A 27,960-nucleotide genomic window follows, 5' to 3' on the forward strand; every position below is an offset into this window, starting at 1 on the left:
GCCACCATTGTCCTGCATGTCCAGGGCCCAAGTCTTCTGCAGCAAAAGAAACTTCCAAGTGTAGAAGGGTCTGGAGGCTGAGGTGACCAGTGAGGAGTGGCATAAATAGGTGAAGAATGATGGTTACAGGGAAACTCCTATTTATGTAAACCAAGGTCATCCTTTTCAGGGCACAGGGGATGACTCTGAGTCAAGGGCACTTGGTTGCAGGGAAGCCAGAGAGAGTAGAGTCTAAAGGGCAGGGCCACCAATCCTCCCAGGAGACAGTTCTACCCAATGGAACCCTCCACCGCCATGCAAGATCTTCTTAGACCAGGATATCCTTAACTTCTCAAAACACAGACTGTACAAAAAAAAAAAAAAAGGAAAGGAAACATTTGTCTAGTGAAAAACTGAGCAGCAACCACTAGGTGGGAGGTAGGGAAATGTGGCAATCTGGGTTTATAAGACTTCTGCTTGAGAAAGGAGGGCCACCTGCAGGAGAGGGTCACAAGAAAAGTGTGTGTGAGTCCAGGATATGACCTGCTTGGCCTGACGTGCCTGGCAGATATCTGAGTGAAGGGGCATAGTTATAATCTGTCCAAGTATTAGTAATGACACAAACAAAACCCTTATTACAGTATGGGCTAATTTGTGTCCTTTCTCTCCCCCTAAAATTATATTACAATCTTTTTAAACATATATATATATGTATGTGTGTGTATATATATATATGTATATATATATATTGCAATCTTAAACTCAGGAACATCAAAAGGTAACTGCATTTTGAGAGTCTTTATAGAGGTGGTTAGGTTAAAATGAGGCTAGGCCCTAATCTGACTGTTGTCCATACAGCAAGAGGGGATTAGGACATACGTATACACTCCATGGGTAATTGTGCACAGAGGATGACCATGTGAAGAGGAAGAGAGGAGGCAAATATCTGCCATCCAAAGAGAGTATCTTAGAGAAAGCCAATCCTGCCAGCACCTTGATCTTCAATATCCAGCCTCCAGAACTATGAGAAAATACATTTCTCTTGTTTAAGCTACCCAGTCTCTTGTGTTTTGTATGGCAGCCCAAGCAAACCCATTCAAGTAGCCAATATGAAATCTAGAGTATTGTGATGGGCCATCTCTTTTCATAGCAATGGACACTTGTCTATACTCCATTTAGTGAGAAGAGGCTATCATTCATAGCTTCTGCCAAAGTTAGAGATAAGTTTCTACTATGAATTAGATTGTGTTCGCCCTTCCCACAAATTTGTATGTTAAAGTCCTAACCCACACTACTACAGAATGTGAAGATATTTTACAAAACTGCCATTATAGTTGTAATTAGTTAATCCAGGATGACTGATGTCCTTATAAAAAGGGGGAATTTGTGCACAGACCACACAAGGAGAACACTATGGGAAGATGAACACAAACATCAGGGTGATGATTCTACAAGCCAGTGGATGTCAAAGATTGCCAGTACACTTCCAGAAGCTGGAGGAGAGGTATGAACCAGATTCTCTAGGGTCAGAATGACCGAGATGGCCTCCTTTTGGAACTTCCACCTGAATTTTAATTTCCAGCATTGCCAATTTATAGAATTAAGTCTTCTGTACACAAACAAGACTCAGAATATGAATCCTAAAGTGCATGAAGTGTTAATCTGAAACACAATGTATCGGGTGCCCTTGCTGCAAAGGAAGTGGTATCTAGTAAGAATATAGGGGGACCCAGGGGAAAAGGGGGTGTTTACAACATGATACAGAAACCAAGACCTCATTTTCGCTTGGTTACTATTGGTCTGGTATTAGTCTCTCACACAGTTGGCAAATACATGGCTTACTGCCCTACAATGATTGTAGGATTAAAATTTAGAATTTAATAGGGTCAAGTCAATAGACTGTAATAATAACCAGTTCTTTATCTGGGAGAAAGGGCCAAACTTTTTCCAACTGTGTAGTACAATTCATTGAAGACAGGAAAATTAGTTTATTGGATGAGAACAAACATTTTCTAATGGCTTGGAAGAGAGCTACCATATTAATTTCTCATTTGTTTAGCCATTTAAAGGAAAATAGATACATGATTTTTTCATCCTCTAAAATGCATCTGCAAAAATAAACATGGGTTCTATAATAGCAATACCTATATGACAACTAAAAAACTAAAATTACTTATTAATGTCATGCTGTAATTGGCCCACATTCGAATTTCCCCCATTATTCTCACAATGTCCCAGGTTGCCAAACAAGGATTTAATAAATAATCAGAATTCCACCTCACAATAACATGGATAGAGACCAGTCTTGATCCATCAGGTCTTCATCTCCTGGTAGCAAGAATCCCTGCTGAGAAAATTAACAAAATTTTCTACTTTGGTCCCTAAAGGGTGATGGAAGAGACTTGTTAGAAATGTAGTCTCGCCATCCAACAGCATCACCAGCACAAGCGTAATGAACAGCTGTTCAAATTTCTTTACGTACAAGTGCTGCTCCACTTGCTCTGCCATCTGGGAAACGTAGTTTCACCTGCAATGACGACACCGGTGCAGGACTATGGGAAGGGCTTTTCCGGCTTTGTTCTGCGCATGTGAGCTCCTCACATATCGCCATCTTTTGTCTAGAAATCCCAGAAGCTGCAGAGAAAAAAAAAAACAAAATTTTCTCCTTTGGTCCCTAAAGGATGATGGCACAGACTTGTTAGAAATGTAGTCTCACCCTCCAATAACATCACCAGCACAGGCGTACCAAACAGCTATTCCAGGTTCCTTCTGTATTTGTGGGGCTCCACTCGCTCCGCCATCTGGGAAACGTAGTTTCACCTGCAATGACGACACCAGTGCAGGACTATGGGAAGGGCTTTTCCGGGTATCTTGTGCGCATGTGCAGCTACGCCCACACCGCCATATTTTGTCTGGAAATTCCGGATGCCACAGAAGCCCCAGCGGTGCTCCTCAGATACTGGGTTTGGATTGTGCGTCCCTGAAGGTGGGTGCGAGGGTGGAAGAGGAGCCCCGCGGGCCTCGGGGACCCTGGGAAACGGGGCGGGTGTCCAAGCACTTGGCGGGGCAGAAGCGCCCTGGGTCTTGGGTGGGCGGGGCCTGAAGTGCGGCAGATCGTAGACCTGGGCCGGGGAGGGGAAGGGGCGCCGGGGCTGCGCTTTCCGTGAGGCTCCATCAGAAGGTGGCGCTGCCGGAAGGCGTACGTGAGCTGCCGGGTGTGTGGAAGCAGGTTCCAGATGTCCCAGAATGGGTGGCTCAGGTCCAAGGTGGCCACGGAAAGTTAGGTGGGGGTGTCTGAAGACAGCGAGCCTGGGAGGTGTGCGGAGGTCACATTCCAGCTCCGCCATCAGGAACCTGGTACCCTGCATTCACTTTACCCATCTGTAACATGAGCGTGTTGATATTAGTGTAATGCCCCCAAATTCCCAGAGAAATAATTGTGAGGTGTGTGCAGATTGTTACTCTGTGGCTATTGTGGTTGTGTCTTGTCTCTTCAGCAAGCCAAGTTTCTGGTCCCTCCTGCACTGTGCAGCCTGCCTAGCTCTCCTGGTTTGTATTTTCAGAAGTTGAGACACTACCTTGTTTCTAGGACTGTGACTTCTAGGAAGGCGATTTGGGCATTGCATGTTGGTCCTATTTTCTTTGGAGTGAAAGAGGTGTGGTGTGACAAACTTTGAAGGAGGGCATCCTGTGAATAGTAATCCCAATTGGAAGAACATCGTTATGGGCCGGAACCCTCTCAGTACTACCTCAGTCCCAGGAAGGTGAAGATCCTAGCTTTGTTCAGCCTAAACAATAATTGGGTCTAGTACTTAGAGCGCACCAGAGTTGGCTGATAATACCTCATTCAGTAGCTCTCTGAGACTGGGTGATATTGGAAGGTTTGGACAACTTTCAGAATGGAGAGTTGAATTAGACTGAGAAAGAGAGGCAAAGACCTAGGAGATGTTACTTATTGAAGGAGGATTGATGGTATTCTGTGGGGTGCAGGAATAACCTCTCACAGCTGTAAGGATCTGCCTGCAGTTCTCTCTGAACACACTCCCCTTGCTTTAGTCTTCCCTTATTGTTCCCAATGTCTGAGCTCTCTCAAACCCACCCTGTCACCAAATTTGGTATCTACAGATCTGCTGATGTAGGTCATTCAAGTCATTCAGGAATGGTTTTCCCCATATTTCTACCTTATAAGAAAAGTGAAAATAATTGGATATGGGGAAATGTGACTTGCCCAGGGTCACATGATTTGTTGATGTTAGACATCCTGACTTTTTGGCTAGCATTTTCTAGTTTGCTACATTTAAGTCAAACCAAATGTTTGTTCACTTTTGAGATTATTTTGTAATGCTGAAGTCAACTTAGAGCAAACATTGCTTTAACATACATTACCTTAAACATCCCTATCCTTTTTTAACTTCAGTACTTTCTTTGGATTATGTCACCTCAAAGAGTAAATAATATATGCATTTCCCACTTAATGTCAGTAATCTATTCTTTAAAATCATAACTTTTGCTGCAATATTTTGGAGGCAATTTTACATTATTTAAAATGGGAAAATTAGACTGCACTTCCCTTCTCAAAACCAGTTTCTTAAATGTAATTAAAATGCTTGTTTGCTTCAAAAAGTTCATGGAAATATTTCTATTCTCTTTTCGTTCTGTTTTCCCCCAAACTTTTGAAAGTGCCATGGTACAGTGCATTACTCACTTACAAGAAACACACTTTTTACGTTGTATGTATTTAAAGTAAACAACTTGTATGTGATGTAAAAAAAATACAAAACAAAATTTAACAACAGTTTGCTGATGTGCAAATAATCGTTTTTTATGATTCACATAGCCTCTATTAGGGTTAGAAACCTCACTGAAGTACATGTGGTTAACATTCACTGTGATTTTCAAAACTTCTGCCTGTGGTTGTGAAGTCATATTGATTGTATTTGACTTGTAATTTAAGACTTTCTCCCCCACATAATTTTGATAAGTATGTTTTGAGTTTTGGGGATGTAGATGTATTATTCAGCATTTGCTGTGTAAGAAACAGATCCAATCCCAATGGTTTAAAAATCCCAGACATCTTATTTTTTTGAAGTTCTGTGGATCCACATCTTGGGGTGCATTTAGCTGGGCAGTACTCATTCTATTGTTCCCTTGATTACAAATATGGATTTAGTCAGCTGGTATCTTGACTGAATCTGTTTGGTTAAAGATGGCTTGACTCACATGGTTTGCACTGACCCTTGGCTGGGCCCTGTGTCTCCCCAGGCATATTCACAGTATGAGTGTGTTTAAGAGGGAAACACCAATAGGCAGTTCTTTAAAAACCTATGTTTGCATGACATTTTCTAATGTGCCACTGTCCAAATCAGGTCACATGAAAAAGAGTAGTTTATTGTCAGAGCATGCTACATGAGGAATTGTGTACAGGGAAATCGGTGTACCAGAAGAAATATACATTATATGTATTTTGTTTACCTATATAATCAGCAAAATGTGTTGGGTTGTAAGATGCACACTATCCAGATATTTAGGTGCATAAAAGGAAGTTGTGTTTTAATGGAAAAACTTTTTTGGAGTCATGTGAATTTAACATATTAATAGGGTCACAGTTAATATAGTCAAACTATTTCTATAACACTAATTTTAGAGATGTCACGATGTGTTTTTCTTTGGTTTAAGTTATTAAGTTATATGTTTAGGTAATATTGATTATTGCTGTCGGTAGGATATACACGTTTTCATTAACCCAAAAATAAACAGTGTGTGTAGTGTGTTGCTATTAATGTACTTGTAGATGCATCTTTTATGGTGTCCTTGTTTCCCTTATTGAGGCATGAAAGACTGTTCTCTCACAGGAGTCTTTTTGTTTGTCTTTTTAAGCTAATAAGTAGAGAGTTTTGGGAGGGACTATCTACAGCAAAACCACAACAGTTCTCTCCTTAATCCACTCCACTCTCTTTTCTCCCAGCTATGCTGCCACAGTGCACTGTGGGTTTACAAGAGCAACAAAAGGTGAATAACTCTCTGGTGAGTTTTTTGGTTATTTATTTCTCACTCTTTTTTTTATTGTATTATGGGAGCTTTATGGAATGCATAAATTAAAATTGAAAAGCACAAATGAATAAAACTCAACTAGAAAGAAATCTACATACATAAGATAAAGTTGGCATGTAGATAGAGCCATTTGTAAGACCTCAGAGTCATCTAAGTTGAACTAAAATTTGTCTCTGGTCTTTTCGATGTCATTGAGAAAAGGCAGACACCTTGTTTACATGATTGGAATGGAATCTGAGAAGAGAATCTGCCATATTCTCCTGGGATGTGAAGACTTGGTGGCACCAAATTCTGCAGTACCATCACTGTTAGAAAGTTTTTCACTGCTGACCTGAAAATCAACATTTCTCACTTTCGGCAGTGGAAATAGTTACCTAGTTTTAAGACACAAGTTGCTTAGTAAGCTTTTTTTTTTTTTTTTTGTCTTTTTGTGGCCGGTAAAGGGATCACAACCCTTGGCTTGGGGTCGCCCACACCGTGCTCAGCCAGTGAGCGCACCAGCCATTCCTATATAGGATCTGAACCACGGCAGGAGCACCGCTGTGCTCCTAAGCACTGCACTCTCCCAAGTGCGCCACGGGGCCGGCCCAAGCTTTTTATAAAGTTTCTAAAATAAATCTAGTTCCAGATGGCTTTGGAAGACTGTACTAGATTCATAAGTAAAACCTAGAATTATACCCTAATTTATAGTCAAATCCAATGACTATTCTCTAGTCTTTTTCTAACTTGAGTGTTCTGCTACATTTTGAATTACTGTTCATGATAATGCTCCTGGAGGTTCCTCTGTGTTAGTTTATTAGTTTCTCTCATGACTTCACTGATGGTTTTTTCTTTTTTCTCCTGAATTTTTCTACTTTCTTCTTTATAATATAGCTTATCAAAGTGCTTCATCTTGGGCCCTGTTCTTCTCATGTGAAATTCTTTTTTATTGATTCAGTCCTTGTAGCTTGCACTCTTTTTTCTCTCCAGGGTGTACTTCTTCCCTAGTCTTTTGATCATAAGTTGAACTCTGTTGAATGCTTGTTTGTAGCTATTCAAAAGACACCTTAAGGGGCTGGCTTGTTAGCTCATTTGTTTAAATCATGGTGTTTTAACACCAAGGTCAAAGGCTCAGATCTCTGTACCAGTCAGCTGCCAGAAAAAAAAGTCACCTAAAGGTCAACAAATCTAAAATGAAAACAACTTCCCCCTCTTTTCTTATATGTGTTATCACTACCACACAGCCACGGACAAGGCCACCAAAATGAGATTTCTCCTGGACTCCTCCCTGTTTCTTTGATCTAATTTTATCTTGTGTTATTCCTGCTACTTTTGTCTGTTTCATCTTTTTATTTAATTCTAATTTCTATATACACTGCTGCTATAAGGGGAAATGTTGGTACTCATAAAGACAATAACTTTGGGGCCGTCCCCGTGGCTCACTCGGGAGAGTGTGGCGCTGGGAGTGCAATAGTGCTCCTGCCGCAGATTTGGATCCTATATAAGGATGGCCAGTGCGCTCACTGGCTGAGCGCGGTGCGGCCGGTCACACACCCACAAAAGACAAAAAAAAAAAAAAAGACAATAACTTTGTTCCATTGGAAATATCATTCTTATAAAAACCTGAAGGTAATGTTTGCTGGGCTATCAGGTTTAATCCCTGGTGACCTATGCTTCTAGCCAGCACCTGTGGTGACATGATTAAGAGTCTATGGGGAGAAAGGCTTCAGGAGTTACTGGGACATGTTTGAACAACAGTAAGTCAAAAGACATGGAAATAACAAAAACAAAGTACAAATTTTCATAACATCTAACTTTTACTTCTATAAATTTACGTCAGTGATTCTATTTGTAGTTCTTCTAAACATATGGTTATCAGTTTGTAGTTTAATAAAACCCGTCATGTTTTTAAAGTTTCTTACAGATTGTATTTTATTCTTCTCCTGTTTCAGGTAATTACTTAAAAATGAATGAGAACAATGGATGTGTGCATTAGTCATCAGCAAGTTTTTAAGTTAGAACTGTAGCTAACATTTAAGAACAAAAATCAACAAACCAGTTAACTGAACGTTAACATTTACAATTATAATTTGAGATCTAACATAAGACGTGAAATGCTTTCTTTCTTTGTTTTGAATCTAATATTCAGTGTGAACCTAACACTCTTCATGTTTCAAATCAAAGCACTACCTAAGAACTCGAACAATTTCTTTGTTGTTCCAGTGATCTGTTGTACAAAAAAGTATCACAAAACTTTGTGGCTTAAAATAAGAACACCTTCTTGTTACATGTCACAATGTTTTGGGTCAGTAAGCTGAACAGAGTGGTGTGGGTTGGCTGCTACAGGATGTCTCTGCTCTGACCTGGAAAAACTCTAGTGGCTGGGAACACTGAGCAGATGTCCAGCCCTCTCTTTGTGGCCATGTTGGACTTCCTCACAGAGTGGCATTCTCAGGGTAGTCAAGTTTGTCTGGCTTCTGCCACAGCAAGTGGCCAAGAGGCCCAGGCAGAAGCTGCAAGGATTCTTGTTATCTCCACTCAGATACCAAAGCATCTCTTCCACCGTATTCTCTTAGTCAAGCACATCAGTAAGACCAGCCTTGATTCAAGGAGAAGGCAATTAGATTCCACCTCTCAATAAGAAGAATTGTAAGACTTTGCAACAGTCTTTAATAGACCATAGTCTGCTATCTGAACATAAATTTCTACTACATGCAAAATATACTTTGCCCCTCTCAAGAGCCCTGGAAATATTCTACCTTTGTGCAGTTGGCAAAAAGCCAAACTAAATAAGCTCCAGTGTCCTATTATCTTTTTAACATACATCCAGCTTACAGTGAACAGACAGGCATGACCATGTGTGCACTTTGGTTCAGACAGTGTTGATGAGAAGGGGCAGCAGCCTGTGGGCACTAGTCTGAGTAATTACTTATTCCCATCAGTCACCTGCTTTAGTATTTCATTAGGGCCCAATCCTGGTCCCTGGAAAAGATGCTTTGTGCCTCTTCACTGTCCTCTGGGTTCTTGCCATTCTCTGTCAGTATCACTTTTCCTTAAATGCCTGGGTTTTCAGTTGACTGACTTTCTTTACCTAGTTTTGGTTATTATAGTTTTGGGGATCCAATGGCCTTTTTAATATTTTTCTGACTCTGGCTTTTTAATCTAGGAAATTATCTGGTGTAATCACTGTCATAAAAACATGGGTTTCCATTGTGCTAAAATCCATTAGAAGAATGCTTCCCCCCCACATTCTGAGTCTGGCCCTTTGTTCTCTGACCTCCCCTTCTCTCCAAGGTGGCTATTTCCTCAGAAGTTTTATTGTTTACTAGGCCCTTTGTATGTGTCAGACCCTAAGGTACTTAGAAAGCTAGAAATATTTTTGGTCTTTCATCTTTTTTGGAAAACACTAGGTTTGATCCTTGCCACAAAATAGTTTAACAGTTTGAAAATATTTTTCTGGGAAAAATGGATTGAAAAATACTTATATTTCAAGCTCAGCAAGTCCTGGTTCCTTCATATTTTGTCTAAATTCTGTTTGAGTATTGAACATCCTTCTTTTATTTTCTCAGTGATAGAGATAGGAGATCAGGTAGCAATTTTCTCATTGTGCCTAAAAGTCTCTTCTGGTAGACCCCAAGATGGTGAGATACCTTTTCCATTTCCCATGTTATGGGAGGTGGTAGTGTGGCCCACATCCTTCAATGTTCCATTTATTTCTAGTAATATAATTTGTCTTCAAGATTCTTTTGCTGGTATCAATATTTCCACTTAAGTTTTTCATAGTTTATGTTGCTGTGGCAGATGTATTTTCGTTATTTTACTTTTACTTGTATTTAAAGTGTTCTCTGGACAACATATTGTTGGGTCTTACTTTCCTATCAAATCTGACAGTCTTTGCCTTAAGAAAAATATTTAATGCAAATCCATTTAAACTAATTATTGATAAGGTTTATTTTAAGTATGCCATTTTGCTATTTTCTATTTGTATTTGCCTCATCTGCCTTTTAATCCTTTGCTTTTTATTTTCTAACGTTTTATCAATTATTTAATTTTTAAAATATTTTAGTTTGGTTCATCAATTGGCTTTTCAAATAATTTATTTTTAATTTTGGTAAAAAGCATATAGCATAAAATTTAACCTTTGAATCATTTCTTAAACTTTATGTATTTTTAAGTATATTGACACTGTTGTGCAGGAGATATCCACAATTTTTTTATCTTGGAAAATTGAAACTCTATATCCATTAAATGACAACCCATAATTTCCCCTTTTTCCCTGCCTTTGGCAACCACCATTCTATGTTGTGTTTCTAAAAATTTGACTTTTCTCAATGGGACCTTAAAATACTTGTCATTTTGTGAGTGTCTTATTTCACTTTGCATAATGTTCTCAAGGTTCCATGTTATAGCATATGTCAAGATTTCTTTTCTTCTTAAGGTTGGATATTATTTTTTTGTATATATATACCACATTTTATTTATCCATTCACTCATGGCTGAACATTTGGATTGCTTTTACCTCTTAATTCTGTGAGTAATGCTACTATGAACACAGGTGTGGAAATATCTTTTTGAGATTCTGCTATTAATTATTTTGGATATATACACAAAATGGGTTTATGAATCCTATGGTAATTCTATTTTTAATTTTTAGAGAAGTCACTGTACTTTTTAAAAAATAGGGGCTGTACAAATGTCCATCATCAGATGAGTGGATACGGAAAGTGTGGTACATCTACACAATGGAATACTACTCAGCTATAAAAACGAATGAAATACTGCCATTTGCAACAACATGGATGGACCTTGAGAGAATTATATTAAGTGAAACAAGTCAGGCACAGAAAGAGAAATACCACATGTTCTCACTTATTGGTGGGAGCTAAAAATTAATATATAATTCACACACACACACACAGACACACACACACACACACACACACACACACACACACAATCCAGGTGGGGGGAAGAAGATATAACAACCACAATTACTTGAAGTTGATACGACAAGCAAACAGAAAGGACATTGTTGGGGGGGGGGAGGGAGGGAGGTTTTGGTGTTGGGGAACAATAATCAGCCACAATGTATATCGACAAAATAAAATTAAAAAAAAAATAGGGGCTGTATCACTTTGCATACTAACACAAAGTATACAAAGTTTCCAATTTTGTTAATCAGTGTTACAGTCTATTGATTGTGAAATGATATTTTATTGCGGTTTTGCATTTCTGTAATGATTAATGATGTTAAGCATCTTTCCATGAGCTTGTTAGACATTAGTATATCATTGTAACAGAGAACACTGAACAATACTAAGGTAGACACAGGCAAAACCCCCTCCATATGAGAAACCATTGAAAACAGAAACCATTGCATAGAAACAGAAACCATACACAATGAAGATTTTATGCCTGATTGCTTTAACTGCTCAATTTTGGCTTCTCTGACCTAGCTTGCTTTATGCACCTGGACAAACCCATGTGCCAGTGGGATGTGGTTTTTGCCTTTGTAAACTCCAGTAGACCAAGTCTAGCTGATGTTCTCCCAAAATACCTAGGGGAGGCAATCACTGGCTGGCTAATAAAGACTCTGTTAAAATTCTTAATTAAGTGTTTGGTTCCTTTCCTAGGTGGCAACCTCACAACATTTGGAGGGCCCTGCATGATCTTATCACTCAGAGGAACCAAAAAATGCCCCAGCTTCAGACATGGGGCAATGTGGCGAGTCTCCTTAGGGGAGGCCACCAAGAGGGAAATCAGCCCCAGTGTTGCTTTTGCCCTGGATCCTAGGGGAATCCACCGAGGTGGAAATTTGCCCCTGGGTCCTGTCTCTACCCAAGAGCCCAATGCAACCAAATTCTTCAGTTGGCACTAGAGTCTTTATTAGTCCTATTAGTCTGTGTCTTGGACCTCTGGAGTTAAGCTTTGGTTTGATATCTCAAAACTTGGTGTTGCATTTGGGTATCAGAGCTCTGATTTCAGGCTCAACCAGAAGGCTGGACACAGCATTACTTCCCAGGTCTAGGACTCCCGTGAGACATCACCGGGTCCTTTGTTTTGGAAATTGGATGTGCCCACTTGTCTTTGTCTTTTGTGTGTTGCTGGTTGTGTGTTGTTGTGTGTCATTAACTGTTGTCCTATATAACATAATGGGACAAAAGTCCTCCAAACAGGTGTGTGGGGCACCCCCCCTACAGTGTATGATTAACAATTTTAAGTACTTCCAAATGAAGGGCACTGATTTTGGAATTTCAGTCAACCCATTTGACCTAAGGAAATTTTGTGAGTTAGACTGGCCAACGTTTGGAGTTGGGTGGCCTTCATATGGAACTACAGACCTCCCTACCACCTACTGAGCACAGGAGGTTTCTTTTGGCCAACCAGGCCACCCAGATCAAATTCCATATATACAGGTTTGGATTGAACTCATTACAAAAAAACCGTCCTGGCTGAAAAAATGTTTAAAATCTTGCTTAAGTAAACAAGGTGCCAACAAGACAGAAAATCTTGTGACTCAACCTATTCCTCTCACAGGCTCATCTAAGGGGACTGTCACATCCACAGTATCCCCCATCCCACAGGATGCACGAGAGTATCTGATTGACTTTTCTCCCCCCATTCCTATTTCCCCTAGTGCACCTCCACCTTATCTGTCCTCTCCTGATTCTATAAAACTTCTCAGCACCTCCACATACTTGTAATGGCACTGTTTACCAGTCCAGGCTTAAATCTGACTCTGATCCTACCTCTACCAACATTTTCCCCATGCCTCAACTCTCTCTCTGCCAAGCTCCCCTTCCCCCAGGGACTCCTTAAGATCAAGCGCCGTTTGTGTTATATATCCCTTTCTCCACCAGTTATTTGTACTGGAAAAACCAAAATCCCTCCTTTTCTGAGAAACCTCAAGGCTTCATCTCCCTTTTGGAGACTATGATCTTTACACACCAGCCCACCTGGGATTATTGCCAACAACTTCTTCAGACCCTCTTCATGTTGGAAGAATGTGAGTGCATCCACTGAGAGGCCCTCAAAACAATTACTGGTTTGAACAGCCAATCTTCTGATGATCCTGTTCACCTTGACTGCATATTCCCCCTTAGCAAGCCCAGATGGGACCCAAATACAGATCAAGGTAAGGAGGCTCTCACTCAGTATCACCAGACTCTCCTCAGAGGACTCTGTGCAGCAGCCCAGAGACCCACTAATCTCTCAAAGGTAAGCAAAACCATTCAAGGGCCAAATGAGACCCCTGCTACTTTTCTGGAATGCTTCATGGAGGTTTATAGGGTCTACACTTCTGTGGACCCCAAGGCTCCAGAAAATAGGCAGGCAATAATCATTGCCTTTGTCACCCAGATGGCCCCAGACATTAGAAAAAAGCTTCAAAAATACTAAGGATTTGAAGGTAAATGATCATCTGAGCTGGTTGAAATAGCCCAGAAAGTCTGTAATGCCAGAGATAGCCCAGAAGAAAAACAAATGAAGGGAATAGCCAAAATAATGGTAATGTCCCTCCCCAAATCTCAAAGAACAACCAAAGGGCCTAAAAACATAAAACTCCAATTTGGGAAGAAAGGAAACCTACCCAGGAAGCCAAGGCCAACTCTAACAAAGGACCAGTGTGTGTTTTGTAGAGAAAAAGGTCACTGGAGAAATGAATGTCCCCTGTTAAAGGAAAGAGACCCCCACGTCCTTCAATTAGACACCTCTGAGGACTGACGGGGCCAGGGCTCCATACTTATGAGCCCCCAGGAGCCCAAGGTAACATTACAAATAGGGAGCAAACCGGTAGGCTGCCTCATGGACACAGGGGCTACTTACTCAGTTCTAACTGAAAGTGATGGACATTTGTCTTCTAAAAGGAACTTAGTCCAAGGGGCCACAGGAGATTCCAGTCCTACCCTTGGACAGAAGCAAGAATCACTAATCTAGGTCAGGGTACCATCACCCACTCTTTCCTTGTCATGCTGGATTGCCCATACACACTGCAGGGAAGAGACTTATTACAGAAGCTACCGGCTACAATATCCTTCCAGGGAAACAGCAAAACTGACTCTTAATCCTGCACCCCCTATATGGATAATAACATGCCCAATCAGTGAAGTATATATGGTAGCTACAGAAGCCCCCTCCACTGACTTTAGCTCCACCCTAGTGGAACTACTATGAGAAATTCTGGGAGTATGGGCAGAAACAAACCCCCCAGGCTTGGCCACTCACCAGCCACCCATCATAGTTCAGCTTACAAGCCAGGCTACTCCTGTTCAAGTGAAACAGTATCCCATTCCCTTGGAAGCCACATGAGGGATAGCTAGCCACATCCAGAGACTAAAAGAGGCTAACGTTTTAGTTCCATGCAAGATGGCCTAGAATACTCCTCTCCTTCCAGTACAGAAGCTAGGCAATTTGGATTTCCAGCCTGTCCAAGATCTGCAAGAAGTGAACAAGCACATGGAGACCCTCCATCCATACCAAATGCCTATACCCTCCTCAGCTTGCTGCCGCCATCTCACTAGACCTACACCATTTTAGACCTTAAGGATGCCTTCCTCAGCCTCCCACTAGCTGAGGTAAGCCAACCTCTATTTGCCTTTGAATGGGCTGATCCTGAGGGGGGATATTCAGGACAGCTGACATGGATGTGTCTACCTCAATGGTTTAAAAATTCCCTAACCTTGTTTGACAAAGCATTGAGCCAAGATCTCATGCCATATTGGAAATAACATCCTGAGGTCACCCTATTACAGTAGGTAGATGATCTCCTGTTGGCCACTAAAGACTATAAGACTTGCAAGGAGTCCACAAGAGACCTATTACAGGAATTACAAGCCCTGGGATACAGAGTGTCAGCCAAAAAGGCCCAACTGTGTACCCCCCAAATCACCTACCTTGGGTATGAACTACAGGAGGGAAAGAGAACCTTATCCTCAAGAACAATAGAAACAGTCCTAAAGATCCCAACTCCAAAGACTAAAAAAGTGGTCCATGAATTCTTGGGTGCTGTGGGTTACTGCTACCTCTGGATACCTGGATTTGCTGAAATAGCCAGGCCCCTATACTCCAGTACCAGGGGAAAACATAATTCCTTTCTATGGATGGAGGTTGAACAAAGGGCCTTTAGCAACTTAAAACCGGCACTCACCATAGCACCTGCCCTAGCATTGCCAGGTGTTAATAACCCCTTCACCCTGTTTGTTGCTGAAAGACAAGACATCACCAAGGGAGTAATCAAAAAAGCCCTAGGGCCGTGGAAGAGGCCCATGGCCTATCTCTCCAAGAGGCTAGACAGTGTAGCTGCTGTATGGCCAGCCTGTCTCTGGGCCATAGCAGCAACCACCTTACTGGTGAAGGAAGCTGACAAGCTAACCGTAGGGCAGGATATAAGCCTAGTCGTGCTCCATTCTGTACACACTCTCTTGAAAAGCGCACCGGAGCACTGGCTTACCAATCCCCACATCACTCAATATCAGGCCTTACTCTTAGGTCAGCCTCAGATAAAGTTCCTTAAGACAACAGCTTTGAACCCAGCCACTCTCCTCCTGGACAATGACTGAAAGGAACCCGTCAATGACTGCCTCAAAACTATAGAGGCTTTCCAAGGCCTCTGACCTGACTTGACTGACATGCCCTGGATGGAACCTGATGAGATGATGTTCACTGATGAAAGCAGCTTCATGTCCAATGGAATCACATATGCCAGGGCAGCTATAGTAACCCTGGAGTGAGTCATTTGGGCTCAAGCTTTAAACCAAGGGACCTCTGATCAAAAGACTGAACTTGTAGCCTTAACACAAGCACTGACACATGGAAAAAACAAAACTGTCAACCTATACACTGACATTAGATATGCTTTTGCTGTAGCCCACATGCATGGGGCCCTTTATAAACAAGAGGACTAATAAAATCAGGAGGAAAAGGCATAAAAAACAAAGCAAATTCTAGCTCTTCTTGAGGCAATATGGTATCCCCAAAAGGTGGCAATTACACATTGCTGAGTACACCAAAAAAGTGACTCAATTGAGGCCCCAGGGAATACCACAGCAGACCAAGCAGCAAAAGAGGCCACACTAAAACCAATGAGGCCATCAAATTCTTTGGTAATCACACTGGCACCCCAATTACCGCGAGTCCCACACTACACTGAAGAAGTCATACATGCAAAAGCATTACAAGCCTCAGATAATAGTGCAGGTTGGAAAGTTTTACCAGACCATAGGATTTATCTATCCACAGCCCCACGAAGACTGTTAATAGAACAGCTTCACCAAGGACACACCTCAGAGCTACTAAATTGACTGAATAGTTGTGAGAAAATTATTATATTCATAATTTAGACAAATTAACAAAGGACTTTGTATAGCACTGTGAGGTTTGTTCAAAAGTAAATCCAGGACACAAGTCCAAAGTAACTGTAGGAACCAGAACATGAGGATTGAGCCCTGGAGAACAATGGGAAATTGACTTTACCAAGGTAAAACCTGGACAATATGGGTACCGCTATCGCTTGGTATTCATAGACACCTTTTCTGGGTGGGTGGAAGCTTTTCCTACAAAACACAAAACCGCTCAAATAACGCTTAAAAAATTATTGCAAGAAATTATCCTTAGAATCAGCCTGCCTATGACTTTGGGGTCTGACGATGGTCCGGCTTTCACAGCTCAAATTTCCCAATTATTAGCAAAAACCTTACAAATAAAATGGAATCTACATTGTGTCTATAGGCCACAGTTCAGGATAGGTAGAATGAATGAATCGAACCTTAAAGGAAACACTAACAAGTTAAAATTAGAGACTGGTAAAAACTGGATAAGCCTCCTCTTTGCCCTTTTAAGGGCTAGGTGCACTCTATGTCGAAGGAATCACGCATTCTGAAATTACGTTTGGAAGACCATCCCCCTTGTTACCCCATCTCAGGGATGACAAAACTTGCTGAACTCACTAACCAGAACCTTCTTCAGTTTCTCCAAGCCCTCCAGCAGGTACTTCACCAAATCCACCCCTTGATTAAGTAGGCCTTCCCACTAACTAAGAAACTAACACCACACCCATACCAGCTGGGAGACCTCGTATGGGTGAAGCAGCACAACTCTGCTACACTCGAGCCCAGGTGGCACGGGCCTTTCCAGATCATCCTAATCACCCCAACAGCTGTTCAAGTAGCAGAAAAATGTCAGTGGATACGCCACACTCAGCTCAAGCAAACACCTGAGTCATCAGAACCAAGTCAACACCAGGACAGATGGACCATTCAATGCTCCCAGAGGACGCCTTAAAGACAAGACTCACATACTCACCCCCTTAATTGTCCTATGTTTAGCTGTGCTTGTAACAGAGAGCCCTCATCAACCCAAAACTTACACCTGGGAATTGAGGGATACTGTCACTGGGGAGGTCATTTGGTCTATCCACACCCCTAGTGCCCCCATCTTTTTAGTAGACCTCTGTGAACTTAGGACTGGGGGTTCTAAGCCCCACACATACTCCAGGAGGCTATTTTGGAGGAGGACCCATGTTATTCTCCCAAAACTCCTGCAGCCAGCTCAATTATGAGCTAAGCCTCCAACAGACCCAGTTTTATGCCTGCCCTGCTGCAGGCAGCCCTTCTTGCTGCAAGGCAGGGAAACTATCACTGCTTCACTTGGGGTTGTGAAACTGAGGCTTCCTGGATTCGTACAGACTTCTACATGTCCCTTCATAGAAAACCCCCACCTCTAGGTTGCAGTCAGCTGGGGAAATGCAATCCTATTAACCTCACCTTCAGGCTTTGGAACCCATTTAAACCACCACATGGGAAAGAGGTAGAACATAGGGTCTAAGACTGCATGTTACCAGATGAGACCCTGGTGGTGAGTTCACTATTCAGTTAAAAGAAGTTTGCCCCAACATCCCAATAGGCCCTTCCTCCACATTCCCTGAACCCTAACCCATCTCACCAAGCTTCAACACCCAGGTCCCTCAACTGAACCTCTGATTGTGCCTTCACAAATCCTCTCTTAAAAACTTTAGATTCACTTTTCAAGTTTATCAACCAGTCAAACCCTAATATAACCACAGATTGCTGGTTATGCTTAAATCCAGAACCACCATATTATGTTGGCCTAGGAGTTAACAGCTCTCTGGGTGTTAATAACAAAACCGTCATTTCTCTAAACCTAACTACAATCGCCAAAGACAAACTCTGTCCGTGAGGAAGAAAACCCAAACTCACGCTTGGTAACACAAAACCAAGGGTTTTGTATAAGCACTAATAACTATATTCTTCAAAGTTCCCCCTATAGAACAGTGTGCACATATGCAGTAACCATCAGTAGTGCTTCCACAGTACTAAACCACAGTTCCTAAGCTTCCAATTACCTTGTTGCCCCCTCAAACACTTGGTTTGCTTGCTTAACAGGACTAACCCCATGCATAGTCATTCAATTCTTCCTCACACCCAACAAAATTGAGTTCTGTATTATTGTCCATATCATTCCCCCGGTCTATTTTTATGAAGGAGAGGCAGGAAGACCTAAGAACAAAAAGAGCTGCCCTAGTTCTCATCCCCTTATTCATAGGTGTAGGCATAGCTGGATCCACAGCTATGGGAACCACAGCTCTAATAACAAGTAATCAAAACTTTAAAGCTCTAGGTCAACAAATTGACCTAGACCTAGGTGAAATGGAAAAATTTGTTAGCAGACTGGAAACCTCTTTAGATTCCCTAGCTGAAGTGGTACTACAAAACAGACAGGGCCTAGACCTCTTATTCCTAAAACAAAGTGGATTATGTGTAGCTTTAGGAGAAACTTGTTTCTATAGTAATCACTCTTGAGTAATAAGAGACAGCCTCTCTCTAATCAAAAAAGGTAAAAGAAAGAGAAGAATTAAAAAAACAAAGGCCACAACTGGTATGAAACCTTATTCTCCTGGTCTCCCTGGCTAACAACTCTCCTTACTGCCTTAGCCGGTCCCTTGCTTTTAATTCTGCTGTTCTTCATGATAGGTCCTTGTGCCCTCACCTGCCTTTTTAAGTATGTTAAACAGAGAATCCAATCAGTAAAGTTAATGGTTTTAAGAACCCACTGTAACAGATTAAACACAAATGAATCTAAGATTTGACTCATGTACATAAAACCAGTGGGGAATGTAACAGAGGACCCTGAACAATACTAAGGTTGACACAGGCTAAACCCCCACCGCATGAGAAACCATTGACCTCATAGAAATGGGAACTGTAACAGACTACCCCCCCCCCCGCATGAGAAACCATTGAAAACAGAAACCATACACAATGAAGATTTTATGCCTGATTGCTTTAACTGCGCACTTTTGGCTTCTGTGTCCTAGCTTGCTTTGTGCACCTGGACAAACCCGTGTGCCAGTGGGATGTGGTTTTTGCTTTCGTAAGCTACAGCAGACCAAGGCTAGCTGATGTTCTCCCAAAATACCTAGGGGAGGCAGTTACTGGCTGGCTAATAAAGACTCTGTTAAAATTCTTAATTAAGTGTTTGGTTCCTTTCCTGGGCAACAACCTCACAACATCATCTTTGTGGAAATGTCTGTTGAAGCCATTTGCTTATTTTTAATCAGATTATTTGTTTTGTTGTTCAGTTTTAGCCATTTTTAAAATATATTCTTGATGTTAATTTCTTCTGAGGTAGATGACTTTCAACTTTTCTTTTTTAGTTGCTAATGTAAATAATATTGTGTTTTTTGTTTTACATTTTACTTGGTCATTGCTGAGGTATAGAAAAGTGATTGACTTTTGTATATTAATGTAGTATGCAATCTTGCTGTAATCAGTTATTAATTCCAGGCGGCTTTCTATTTACTTGCTAGGATATTTTACACAGATAATCATATCATCTGCAACTAAAGACAATTTTATTTATTTCTTTCCCAATCTGTAAATCTTTTATTTTATTTCCTTGTATTATTGCATTACCCAGGACTTTTTAGTGCAATGTTGAAGGAGTGATGAGAAGATACATTCTTGCTTCGTTCCTGATTATCTGAGAAACCTTTGAGTTTCTCACTATTATGGATGATGTTAGCTCCAGTTTTCTGTAGATAATCTTTAACAAGTTGTGATATTCCCTGCTATTCCTAGATTACTGAGAATTTTTATGATAAATGGATGCTGTGTTTTTTCAAATGCTTTTTCTGCATCTATTGATGTGATCATGTGATTTTTTTTTCCTTTTAGTGTTTTCATGTTATAAATTATATTAATTGATTTTTATTTGTTGAGCCACCCTTGCCTACCTAAAATAAATACCACTTCTTTTGACCTTATTGAATTAGGTTTGCTAATATTTTATTGAGCTCATTTGCATGTATGTTTGAGAGAGGTAACAGTTAGTTGTTATCTATTCTCATAATATCTTTATCTGCTTTTGGTACTGAGGTAATGCTGTCCTCACACAATGAGTTGGGAAGTATTTCATCTTCTGTTCTCTTCAATAGATTGTAGGTAGTTGGTGTATTTTCTTGCTTAAATGTTGGCTTCAGTTCTCCTGTGAACACTTCTGTGTCAGGTGTTTTCTGTTTTGAATGTCATTTTTTGCTTACTCAATTTTCATAATAAATACAGGCCTACTCACATTTTGTATTACTGTGTGTGTGTTTTGGAAAACTGTGTCTTTTAAGGAATTGGTCCATTTCATGTAGGATGTCAAATGTGTGCCGAGTTATTCATAGCATTTATTATTTGTTTAATCTCCATAGAGTCTGTAGTGATGCCCTGTCTTTGATTTGTGATATTAGTAATTTCTGTCTTGTGTTCATTATTTTTTTAGTTAGCCTGGCTATTGGCTTATCAATTTTATTGATCCTTTTAAAGAATCAGCCTTTTAGATGTTAATTTTTTCTTCAGATTTTCTTTTTCAATTTTATTTCTGTTCTAGTTTTTATTTACCCTTTGCTTCGTTTCAATTTATTTAGCTGTTTTTTCCTTTTTCCCTAGTTTCCAAAGGTGGAAACCTAGATTATTGATTTTAGATAAGTGTTTTTTTTAAAATGTATGCATTTGGTGCCATAAAATTTTTTGAGAGCACTATCCTTTCAGTATCCGACAAATTTTGGTAAGTGTCATTTTCACTTTTTTTTCTTTTGGTGGCTGGCCAGTATGGGAATTGAAATCTTTGACCTTGGCATTACAAGGCTGTGCTCTAACCAAGTGAGCTAACTGGTCAGCCCCATTTTCACTTTCATTTACTTAAAAATTTCTTTTTCTTTCTTTTTTTTTTTTAGCTCATGTATTATAAGACATTGTTTAATCCTATTAGGGAATCTTGTAGTCATTGTTCTGCTACTGACTTCTTGTTTAATTCTTTTGTGGTCTGAGAGCACATATTGTATGATTTCTATTATTTTAATTTTGCTAAAATGTGTTATATAGCTCTGCATATGGCCTTACTGATTTTTTTCATGTGTGAGTTTGAAAAGAATATCTATTCTGTTGTTTTGGGGAGAAGTAGTCTGTAGATATCTGTTATATCCAGATCATGTTATTGAGTTTAACTATATCTTTTATTGTTTTCTGTATGCTGTATTCATTCATGTTTGATAGAGCATGTTGAAATCTCCAGTTTTGATGGTGGATTCTATTTCTCTTTGAAGTTCTGTTAGGTATTGTGTCACATAGTTTTATGGTCTGTTGTAAGGCACATACACATTAATTGTCCTGTGGGAGGACTAACTCCTACATTATAATGTAATGCTACTTTTTCTTCTCTATCATATGTTTAAAGATACAGTGTTTCTGCAGATTCTGTACTTGTTCTTTCTTTACTTTCAACCTCTTAGATTCATTCACTCTTATGTCTTCAGATAATATGGAAATTTTGATACTTTTCAAATTTTTATTGTTATATTAACTTTGTCTCTTGAAAGCTGGAATCATATATCCAGTTGCCACTTGGACATTTCCACAGATATTTCAAGTATTATGTATTCAAGTCTGTTTCATTTTGCACTTTATATTTTTCTCTTATTTTTCAAACTTTGCTTTGCAGTGCCAGGACCTAACTAACTGTGCTTATGTAAATAGCCTGAGAGTAAAACTCTTCTTTTTAATTTCTGCACAGCAAATTACTACCACATTCTGTTTCTGCTTTTCCATTTGCTATTTCTTTGCCATAGCATCAAGTCTCTCTTCTGTGTGCTTATTTCTCTATGTTGTAATGTAGTTGGTCTTCTGTCTCACTGTTTTCTTTCCCTCTGACTCTCCCTAAAAGCCTTTTCCATTCTCCTTGTGACTACTACTAAATGCAAATAATGTTATGTACTTACAGGACCACATTATTTGCTCCCTGTGGTTTAGAAAGTTGCAATGTACACCCTGGTGTGGACATAAGCAATCCTTTGGCACATAGGATGGAAATTTTGGAATGTCTTTTTTATGTACTTTTAATTCATAAGTAATTTAAAAACAACAGTAACCATATGAAATGTTTTACTGTTTGAAATATGTCCCATATTTAAGTTCACAATCATCGTATACTCAATTTCTTCACTATTGTGATTTTCCCTTATGCCACCCTTAATCATTCACTCAGACACGGTGCTGTGCATGGTTCCGTTAACATGCAGTGTGTTCTTGTGTTCTTGAGACTGTCCTTTTGCTGTTGCCTCATATTTATAAAATCACACAGTTCACATGGCAGAGTTTAACATCTTTTGCATTTCAGTGAAGTGCACACCGAATAAAAAATAAAACTATATATTCTAATTCTTTTTTACCCCAGTCTATGTTGAACTTGTGTTCAAAGTTGTTCACCTAACAGTATTTCATAAGTATAAGTATTTATACTTATGTCTTCATGGCTGTTTATGCTCTCCTTGAAAAAGAAAAATTTTATTCACACTTATCACTAGCAACAAGTATATTTCTGAAGGTATAAACTAAGTTTTGTAAGATAATTTTTGTAGTTAATAACTTATTACAGTGGCAGGATATTTGTCCTTTGATTTTTCTTGCTCCAATTCTATAGAGTACAAAAAAGTGGAGTCTTGTATAAGACACACATGATACATGCACACACAGTTGTGTGAACTCCTAGATTTCTGTTTTGTGATCCAGGGATGTTGACTTGAGTTGAGAACAATGTGTCATTACAGGAGTTGGTGTCATTTGAGGATGTGGCTGTGGACTTCACCTGGGAAGAGTGGCAGGAACTGAATGACGCTCAGAGGACTTTGTACAGGGATGTGATGCTGGAGACCTACAGCAACTTTGTATCACTGAGTGAGTAAAAGTCCCCAGTAACTTTCATGAGAAACAGTTTCTTTTTAGTTCATAAATATATGAACCATTTATAGGGTTTCATGCTAAGATTACATTTCTTGAAAATGTGCTCTCTCTCTTTCTCAAGAGGTTCAAATTGGCCTCTATTGCACAAAGTCTGTAGCTGAGCTCTTGCCAAGAAATAGACTTAGCAGTTTTATAAAGTCCTACATTTCTTCCTATTAACAAAACACTGCATTAACAAAGCTGAGGTTATTGTCAAGTTAGAACAAGGAGCAGAGCCATGGAAAATAGAAGAATGCCCAAACCAGATCCTGCAAGGTTAGTCAACACATACTGGGCAGAAGCCAGGAAAAGTAAAGCCTATTAGATATTTAGTGTTCAGCTGTTTCTAGCAATTTCCCCCCAAGTCCAAGACCTGAGGATAGCTCATCTGCAGGCCTGTATTAAATAATCTCCAAGCTGGGGTGTCACATGTACATCCCAATATTTTGTTTTCCTGAATATGTTTTATATGTACCCCAAATCTAATTTGTACATTTCTCTTCTTTGACATTTATTTTTCCTATTTGCTTTCTTAACATTCTCAGTTGTGCTTGTGTCTTCATTTCTTATGTACATTTTTTCCATACTGTATCTGTTTTCTGTTGTTCCTGACAGAGTGCCTACAACTGGGTAATTTATAAAGAGAAAAATCTTTTTCTTACAAGTCTGTTCTGAAGGCTCAGTATTCCAAGTTCAAGGGGTTGCATCTGGTGAGGGCCTTTGTTTTGGTGGGGACTCTTCACAGAGTCTCACAATAGTGCAGGCTGTCACATAGCAAATAGGAAAGGAGGTACATCTGTGAGCCTTCTACCACCACATCAGAAATCATGAAACTGAGGAGAAATCTCCCTGCATGGAAGAATGGAAAGGAGTGGTTCTTGTCTTTGAAGGAAAGCCAGGAGATCCTGGGTGCCAAGGCCAAGTGAACTAAGGGTTCCATGTTGAAGGGGTAAGATTGTTTGAGAGTTGAGTTCAAAGTTAGCATTTTTCTGTTTTCTTTTTGGAAATCATTCAGAAGAAAAAAACACAATGAGAAATGTACAGGAGACTATTTTTGTGAGATTAGAAGACCACCAAAATGTCAATGCACAAAACAAAAGCTTTCAAAAGAAATGAATTATCAAGTGGTGTTCCATATACCGGAAATTGGGAATAGAATACAAGTTGATTTGAAAAAGCATCAAAAGGGGATATTTTTCAAAGATAGTGAGAATAACCTTGGATGCAGAACCAAATATTTTAGAACAGAAGTGGGTGTCTAGGGTGGAGAACAAGTTTCCTTTATTGTAATTGTTTATGAGAAGCAGAGGAAGTCAGGTTAAATGAGAAACTAGGGTGGAGAAAAGGATATATTATTATTTGAAAAACTTCCACTTTCTTTAAGCCATTTTCTAAGTGAGTAGTGTAAAGCATATAAATATAAATACAAAATCCATATCCTCAGCCATGTTCCTGCATATGTGATAAAAAATTGGCTCACTTCTTTACTTGAAAGTAGCTGAAGGAATACCTAGCCATCTTCATAATGAAATAATGAGAAAATGGCAGCAGCAGACACCCATAGTTATAAAAATAAAACAGAGAAAATGGTGCAAAGAAATGAAAGGTGCTTAGTTGAAAACTACAAGTAGGCAGAAGGTAAGAATTCTTAACAAACATTTACTCATAAATTAAAATTCATATATAAACAAGGAAAGAAAAACATGATATAACTATAGAAAATATATTAGTTCAATATTCTGTTGTCAGTAAGAAAAAATTCCATAAACTCCTGAAACCAATATCCATTATTAATTTTTTATTTTTTCTCTTTTCAGACTTCCAGATAGATAATGACCTAGTGGAGAGGAACCAAGAAAGTCATCAAAGATGTTTGCAGAAAATTGTAATCACAAACAGTAACACATCAGCTGAGGAGAGAGTTGTGTTAGGAAAATCATTTTATTTGAATTCACATCATATTTTAAAACTGATTATAAATAGTGGAAACTATTCAGGAAAGGGACCTGAGGAGTTTTGCGTATGTCAGAATTCACTTCTTCTTCAAGAGCCTGATGAGATGCCTGCTGGAGAGAAACTTGATCTCCATGATGTAACTGGAAATTTGCCCAGATATCATGAGCATCTTAGTCAGCATCCCAATATTCAAACTGGGAAGCAGCCTTTAGAATACAGTGGAAAAGGGAAATCCTCCAACACAGAGCCTATAATATTTACATATAAAAAGATTCATATGGATGAGACCACCAATAAGTATAACAAATATGAAAAAGTGTGTGGTAACTCAGCTGTCATTGCCCAAGTAAGAAATCAGGTAGAAAGGAAAAGTTTTCAATGTGGTATATGTGGGAAAATGTTATATAAAAAATCTGAACTCACTAAACATCAGATTATGCACTCAGGAGAGAAGCACTATAAATATACTGAATGTGAACAATCTTTTATTAAGAAATTACACCTTACCTCTCATCAGAAAACACCTACGCAGGAGAAGCTTAATGGTTGTAGTGAAGATGAGAAAATTTTTTGTCAAAAGTCAGACCTTACAATGCATCAGAGCATTTACACAGGAGAAATCTACTATGGAAGTATTAACTGTGGAAAAAGCTTCCATGAGAATTCACTTCTCAGGCATCCTGAGAGAAATCACACAGGTGAAATACTGGATGGACAAAACAAATGTAGAAAATTTTTCGACCATGAGTCTGCCACCACTGTATATCAAAGAATTCACACAAGTGAGAAAGCTTGTAAAGAATATAAAAAAACTTTGTACAGTAATAAATGTGGTAAAACCTTTCATCAAAAGTCACACCACAACAGCCATCAGAGAATTCACACTGGTGAGAAACCATGTGAATGTAAAGAATGTAGGAAAGCTTTCCTCTATAAGTCTGTCCATATTTTACATCAGAGATCTCAAACAGGTGAGAATCTACATGAATGTAAAGAATTTGGAAGAGATTATAACCAAAAGTCTCATCTCAGCCACCATCAGAGAATTCACACAGGTGAGAAACTGTATGAATGTAAAGACTGTGGAAAAACTTTTCACTGGAAGTCACTCCTCAGCAGCCATCAGATAACTCACACAGGTGAGAAACCATACGAATGTGAAGAATGTGGAAAAGGTTTTAAACAAAAGTCAATTCTCAGCATGCATCAGAGAATACACACAGGTGAGAAACCATATGAATGTAAAGAATGTGGAAAAGCTTTTAACCAAAAGTCATGCCTCAGCATGCATCAGAGAATTCACACAGGAGAGAAACCATATGAATGCAAAGAATGTGGAAAAGCTTTTATCCGAAAGGCAGATCTCATCAGGCATGAGAGAACTCACACAGGTGAGAAACTGTACAAATGTAAAGTATGTGGAAAAGCTTTTAGTGAAAAGTCATACCTCAGCATTCATCAGAGAATTCACACAGGTGAGAAACCATATGAATGTAAAGACTGTGGAAAATCTTTTATCCAAAAGTCAAAGTTCAGCAGACATGAGAGAACTCACACAGGTGAGAAACCATATGAATGTAAAATATGTGGAAAAGCTTTTCCATGGAAGTCACTCCTCAGCAGCCATCAGAGAATTCATACAGGTGAGAAACTGTATGAATGTAAAGAATGTGGAAAATCTTTTCCCTGGAAGTCACTCCTCAACAGCCATCAGAGAATTCACACAGGTGAGAAACCATATGAATGTAAAGAATGTGGAAAAACTTTTAACCGAAAGTCATTCCTCAGCATTCATCAGAGAATTCACACAGGTGACAAATCATACGAATGTAAAGACTGTGGAAAAGCTTTTACCCAAAAGTCAGACATCAGCAGGCATGAGAGAATTCACACAGGTGAGAAACCATATGAATGTAAAGACTGTGGGAAAGCTTTTACCCAAAAGTCAAACCTCAGAATTCATCAGAGAACTCACACTGGTGAGAAACCATATGAATGTAAGGAGTGCAGAAAAGCTTTTACCCAAAAATCATACCTCAGCATTCATCAGAGAATTCACAAAGATGAGAAACCATATGAATGCAAAGAATGTGGAAAAGCTTTTACCCAAAAGTCAAACCTCAGCAGCCATCAGAGAATTTGCAAAGGTGCAAAACCATGTGAATGTAAGGAACATGAGAAAACAGTTTACTGTATCTCACCACAATAGACCTGTACAAATTCATGCATGGGAAAATCCCAATTATTTTGATGACTGGGAAAAGGTTTTTCCATAAATCACACTTCAGGTTTCATCACAGAACTTACACCTTGGTATTGGAGGTTCGCTCCAGGAGCCCCTGTTGATGTAAACACTTAAAAATGATCAAGCACCTTCTATAAATGGTGTACTGTTTCAATATTACCTATGCACTTTTTTTGTGTCCTTTTCATGTTGAGTAGATCATATTACTGAATACAGTAGGAAACCCTTGTAAATAGTTTTTATACTGTGTTGTTTTTTTACATGTATTATAGTTCTATTTTTATTTTTTTTATTTTTAAGAGTTTTTATAAGTGTTTGATTGAAGTGTGACCCTGAGATATAGAAAGAGGTTAATAATTGTGAAAACATCGTTTTTCAGCAGTTACTGTGCTAGCTATAGTTAACATATTGTTGGTTTGAGCATTGTGCTGATAACACCATGGGTCCCTGTACTGGCCAGGCACAGAATAACAA

General features: G+C 39.4%; 1 protein-coding gene across 1 annotated transcript; it reads left to right on the top strand.

The window, feature by feature from the left end:
- The first annotated feature begins 2,826 nt into the window (after window positions 1–2,826).
- Window positions 2,827–27,674, top strand: LOC134376135 (zinc finger protein 717-like). The gene is made up of 6 exons (XM_063094798.1): window positions 2,827–2,965; window positions 5,945–6,003; window positions 23,114–23,240; window positions 25,103–25,587; window positions 26,200–26,800; window positions 26,969–27,674. Exons 1-6 carry the CDS (start codon window positions 2,827–2,829, stop codon window positions 27,448–27,450), a joined length of 1,893 nt encoding a protein of 630 aa, XP_062950868.1. The 3' UTR covers window positions 27,451–27,674.
- Window positions 27,675–27,960: the final 286 nt, after the last annotated feature.

Source organism: Cynocephalus volans, chromosome 4 (genome assembly GCF_027409185.1).
Source record: "Cynocephalus volans isolate mCynVol1 chromosome 4, mCynVol1.pri, whole genome shotgun sequence".
NCBI classification, from domain to species: Eukaryota; Metazoa; Chordata; class Mammalia; order Dermoptera; family Cynocephalidae; genus Cynocephalus; species Cynocephalus volans.

Excerpts from the sequence above, each read along its gene's own strand:
- LOC134376135 (XM_063094798.1), top strand. The coding sequence starts at position 2,827 with ATGGGAAGGGCTTTTCCGGGTATCTTGTGCGCATGTGCAGCTACGCCC. Across the intron at positions 6,004-23,113 it reads AAAAGGTGAATAACTCTCTG|GAGTTGGTGTCATTTGAGGA; the intron begins GTGAGTTTTTTG and ends GTGTCATTACAG. Across the intron at positions 23,241-25,102 it reads CAGCAACTTTGTATCACTGA|ACTTCCAGATAGATAATGAC; the intron begins GTGAGTAAAAGT and ends TTCTCTTTTCAG.